The 5,231-nt window shown below is 41.3% G+C and overlaps 1 protein-coding gene across 2 annotated transcripts; it reads right to left on the bottom strand.

The window, feature by feature from the left end:
• Positions 1-590: 590 nt before the first annotated feature.
• On the bottom strand, positions 591-3,658 carry nkx6.1 (NK6 homeobox 1). 2 transcript variants are annotated; one of them, XM_063045088.1, is made up of 5 exons: positions 3,510-3,658; positions 3,307-3,410; positions 3,031-3,237; positions 2,270-2,442; positions 591-847 (listed from the first exon to the last, which is right to left on the bottom strand). In XM_063045088.1, the coding sequence occupies exons 1-5, from the start codon at positions 3,656-3,658 to the stop codon at positions 605-607; spliced, it is 876 nt and encodes a 291-aa protein (XP_062901158.1). In that variant the 3' UTR covers positions 591-604. The 2 variants fall into 2 exon arrangements, with proteins under 2 accessions (XP_062901158.1, XP_062901157.1); XM_063045087.1 differs by having other exon boundaries at positions 3,031-3,261; positions 3,325-3,410.
• Positions 3,659-5,231: the final 1,573 nt, after the last annotated feature.

The raw sequence follows: 5,231 nt of genomic DNA, 5'->3' as shown, positions 1-5,231 counted from the left end.
AAAGCTTCATTTGTAAATAGAATTCGCGAAAGCTGCTGAAAAGCAAACTTATTAGAATTATAATATTTATTAAACGCTAACGAATTAAAAATATCTTATTTTTTAATTCACAAAGACAAATCCTGGCAACACTTGCATTCAGACTCCACAAGATTCCAAACACGAAAATCGAAACGAAATCTATACAGTAAAAATCAAGCGCTAATTTAAACGGATATTTCCTTATACAAAATGTATTTTACACATAAATATTCACAGTTATTTTCTTCTGTTCGATATTTAATACATGAGTTATTTACAAGTCGCGGAGCTCCCAATACTTCCTCTCTCCACCCACAACTGACCTGCCCAGGCTCTGATCTGAATATATTACTGTACACCTATCTAGGTATAAAAATGTTCCACCAACCACAGTGCCCGTTGTTGGAGATCAAATGCGCTCTGTCCTTATGTGTAGAGCCATGACATTTAGTGCCGGAGCTTACAGATCTTTCCATAACTTATATAGACTATAAAAATATATACATCTCTGAAAATGTACAGAGAGAGTGGTGTAGGGAGAGATATTAGTGCTAAATTCTGTGGGATCAGAAATATCCGTCTCTTAGGAACTCTCGTTTTCACTTGTATGGACGTGCAATGTAGTGGGTTTGTGTTTCTTTAGTAACTGGGAAATCTTTTCGTCGTCGGAATTGGGATCCAGGGGTTTGTTGTACTCATCGTCGTCATCGTCGTTCTCCGAGGTGCCCTTTAATCTCTCTGTCTCCGAGTCCTGTTTCTTCTTGGCTGTTGCCATCTCTGCCGCGTGCTTCTTCCTCCACTTCGTCCGCCTGTTCTGAAACCAGACCTGAAAGGAAAAGAAGGCCAGTCCACAGTTGTCAGCCACTAAAGGAATGCAGGGTGGGTTTGTGAAGAAAAAGTTTTTTCCCCCCTATTTAACAAAGATCACCCACCATTATTCGCTTTCACGCCTCGCTCATTGAAGACTACCAGCAGTGAAAGCGGACACCTCCAAGTAGCACAACCCCTGTCAAAAATATTTACCACTTTCCTTTTCGTTCTAAGATTAAGGTCGGCAATTTTGACATCTGCAGCGAATGACGAGAGCGGAATTTACTCGGGTGTAATTTGAGAAACGAGAAACGGAAGGTCAGTGAAGCCGCATCTTCCAGCTTCAGAATGTCCTCCATCGCTTGCTGTTCAGTTACACTGTCACTTGTCTGTTGCTAAGCATGCAAACCCCCTTCTCGCATCAGCGCCAATATAACGCCATTAATCGACCACGATCTTTGCAGCCATTACGCGTCCCGGTGTACATTTAATCACGTTATTATATATTAAAATATGTCATCCTTAGTAATTGTATTCATGCGTGCTTTAGAATATTGCCCGTTCTCCATTCTAAGCCTGTCTAGTAGGACTACATGCTACAAACCATATTGCTAGCGGAGAGCAAAATTAAACACTGCGGCTGGTTAATCTTAACTCACTTTATACGCCTTAAAATTAATTTATATTCTAGCAATAAAGCGCGCAAATGAACATGTCATTTATTTAACAGGGGGATGGGTTAGAATTGGTAACATCATAAATGCACGGTCGTTTTCCTCTGTTTTCGTAAGGTAAATATTTAGTTATGCCGTCAGTAACTTAAAATTAATTACTGGGCTGATAGAAACACTTTCTCCGAAAACTGGTCATCTTGGGGGGGGGGGGGGAAATACAGGGACGAACAATTCCGCCACAAGTTCCGAAACAGATTAACTTCAATCTCATATCTTAAGATCATGTCGAATGCGGCCAATATGAAAAAAAACAACGAAATAATTTGCCACCCTCGGCAAATAAAGCGCAGCACATTCGAAATACAACAGGCAAGATCAGACGTCTAAACTGAACGAAAATGACAGTGTATAGCGTGTTGCTTTTTGCTATAAATTTAAAACACAATTTGTTTTCGAAAGGTAGATGCCAAATGAAAATATATACGGTAAAGAAAAATATCCTAATGAATGACCACTTTGAATCTGAAGAAGTCTGCATCATCTCATTTCGTAAAATGTAATGAATTCGTAAATAATTTATTTTAATTTCTTTATTTTACGTGTATATTTTCCTAATCTCTTAGAGAAAATTGATCTTTTGTGAATTTATTTCATTTCGCATTAAAATAGGACATGTTTCCCATTTGGCGCGTCAGTTCTTGGAAATATCTTAAACTTTGCTGCATTTTAAACCGGTGCAGAAACAATTTTAAGAACCATCTTACCTTGACTTGACTCTCCGTCATTCCCAGTGAATACGCCAGTCTCGCCCTTTCAGGCCCTGCTAAATATTTAGTTTGTTCAAAAGTTTTTTCCAATGCAAAAATTTGTTGTCCCGAAAATGTAGGCCTGGTGTGTTTTCTCTTTCCGTCTTTGTCAATCAGCATGGCGCCCTGATCTGAAATTAGATAGTACTGTAAATGTTAAAGAAAGCACTAAACATTTAATCGCTAATTATCTATAAAATAAACTGAGAATGATTACAGCAACACCATGCAAATTTGAAGAAGTTGACACGTGGTAGTGTACGATATACAGTATCTGCATATATAATACCAAATAGAAACACAAACAATATTTCTATTGAAGCGAACCAGGCAGAGCAACGCCTCGTTAGGCACAAAAATCTTTAGAAGGAAGACACTTCTTTTAGTATATGGAATAATTTATGGTCTATCTGAGGTATTAGGTATACTTGTTTTAGGCAGTTTTAATTTGATAACGCATCAACTCTATGCTGAGCGGTAGATTTTATCTAATCTAAAAACTATTAATTTGCCCCCAGAACGTGTCTGTTAAAATATCACAAAGGTGTTGAATTATAACGCTTGATTTGAATGAAAAATTCATTTACAATAGTCCAAAGCTTAAAATAGCAAATTGTATGAACCGAACACAAGACAAACGAAATAATTCATCGAGTTGTGCAGTAGGTACTTCTCGATGACCGCATAAAGAGGGGGGGGAACAGAAAGCTTTTACTTACGGGGTGAACAGCCCAGTCTGGCTTCCCTCCACGGCGGACTCTGCATAACTCCAGGCCAGAAGATAGGCGTCCTCCCCGGCAACTCGGCCAGCGGTTTGGGGTAACGGGCCACAGCTGCCGCCGCCGCCGCTGCCGCTGCCGCCGCCGCCGGGCTGAAGTACATGCCTGGTGGCGGGGGACTCAGGCTGGTGTTAAATCGCGGGATTCCTGAAAGCAAAGAGGAAGCGACCCCTCCTCCTCCACCACCTCCTCCACCTCCTCCTCCGCCACCGCCGCCTCCTCCTCCTCCCCCGCCCGGCACCATCACCGGACGGTTCAGGATATCGTTTATGCCGTGAGGAGTGGCGGAGGACAATTGCTGTGTCATGAAACCGGGCAGACTGGACGTGCACTTGAGCCCCGCCGCCGCTGCCGCCGCCGCCGCGGTGGTAGCTGCACTGATAATACCTGGTGGGCTAGGGGACGATGAAGTTGATGACGCCCCAGCCCCCGTCCCAGCTCCGGGCTGCATGGAGTAAGGGTACAAGGGGTTCTTCATCTCGGTCATTGAATGCAGGGCCGCTAACGGTGGGCTGCTCAGCACGAACGCGCTCTGCCGGCTCCCGTCCATCTGTCCAACCGCTAACATTACCGAAAAGTGGTCACTTTCAGTCTCAACTTCTCACAAGAAAGGGACAAGCAAGAGACAGAGCAACAACAGCAGCTTGCTTCACTTCTAATTCCGATCAGTCCCTCAAAACAAAATATCCAGATTATTTTTCCTCTGATCCTTTTTACTTGAGGCAAATATTTGTGTTTTGTTCCAAAATAAAAGGTAAACAGAATGATTAAAACAAATGGTGTTGGGTTAGTTCTTGTTCTGAGGATTTTTGAGACATTATTTTGGACTTTTTAACAACGGCGGGCTAAAGACATATTGAGCTGTCGCCTTCCCGCCCCAGCGTGAGGCAATAAAACCCTCTCATCACTTCAGCCGCTTTCTAGCCGCGCTGTCTGGAGAGAAAGTGCAAAAAAACTTTCCAGCTGTCAATCAAAGTGGCTGGGGCGAAGCAAGACAGGCTTTGGCTGATTGGCCCCAATTGTCGTGACGTAATGAACACTTGACCAGTCTCTCTCTTTTAATTGGTCGATAGAACAAGCCCGCCCTTACATATATTTACATATTCAATGAAACCTACGAGAGGGGAAAAAGGTTTAAAACTACAATAGCATATAAGAAATGGTCCAAAGTCCAAGGGAGCCCTTATTTAGACCTTGGAAAAAAAAACATCTGTCGGCGACTTGGTTTGTTAAACTAATCTAATGATCGGATTTTTTTAAAGATTGCCTTGACCTGAAATATCCCGCTAAAAGCCAACTTGCGGTGCTTGCGTTAATATGTTAATTGGGTAACATACACTTTCCAGAGAATGTATAGATTAAATTATTTTTAATTAAACAAAAGGTAAATGCAGTAGCAGCATACTGGCGACAGATGCCGAACGCGTGTCATGGTCCAACCATTCACAAGTAAAATGCTTCTGATAAGGTCAAGTAATCTGTGAAGTTTATTTTAACATAATTATGGGACACAACGCAACTGCTTCGAATTAATAGTTACTTTAATATTATAAATCTTCCGTTCTGTGTTGCAAACGAACTGATTTTTCGAAATAAAACTAAATCTTGGGCATAAATTCGGACGTGAAGTAATGTGATGGTAATATATGCTTGATCTGTCTTTTCCCCTTAAATCCAGTTTAGTTAGATTCAGTAGTTTATGGAGAATTATCAATACTCAATATTTCTCCTTTGTGACAGCGGTGTGTCCAGAACGACAGCGAGGAATTCGCCTTTCCACCCGCTTCCGTTAGCGATGGAGAGTTGATGCGTTCAGAAAAATAAAACGCAGCGTAAATACTTGAGTGATTAACTACTCTGGGTGCCGTGTAGACCCCTATGTCGATTTTATAATTATTCGCTAGCAATGAAGTATAAAATGTGGAAATGAACTGAATATATTAGACACTAACCCACCCCCAGCTCGCCGAGGAACATCACCATTTCAGTACAGGAGATCATTTATCGATTCTTGGACATCGTTTGTTTTATCAAAGACAGTAGAATTGATAAAGGATAAATCAGTATTTCTATAGTTAAAGAGAACAAATGCTATATTCCGACAGACCCAGATATTTCAAATAAAATTTTTACACATTTTT

This window comes from Mobula hypostoma, chromosome 4 (genome assembly GCF_963921235.1).
Source record: "Mobula hypostoma chromosome 4, sMobHyp1.1, whole genome shotgun sequence".
NCBI classification, from domain to species: domain Eukaryota; kingdom Metazoa; phylum Chordata; class Chondrichthyes; order Myliobatiformes; family Myliobatidae; genus Mobula; species Mobula hypostoma.
Note: the sequence above shows the minus strand (reverse complement) of the source record. Positions and strands in the feature narration are given on the sequence as shown.

Bases quoted from the DNA above. Each gene is read 5' to 3' on its own strand.
- nkx6.1 (XM_063045087.1), bottom strand. From the start codon at position 3,658: ATGTTAGCGGTTGGACAGATGGACGGGAGCCGGCAGAGCGCGTTCGTG. The intron at 2,443-3,030 runs GTAAGTAAAAGC...ATCTAATTTCAG, and splicing joins CAGACTGGGCTGTTCACCCC to ATCAGGGCGCCATGCTGATT. The intron at 848-2,269 runs GTAAGATGGTTC...TTTTCCTTTCAG, and splicing joins TGACGGAGAGTCAAGTCAAG to GTCTGGTTTCAGAACAGGCG.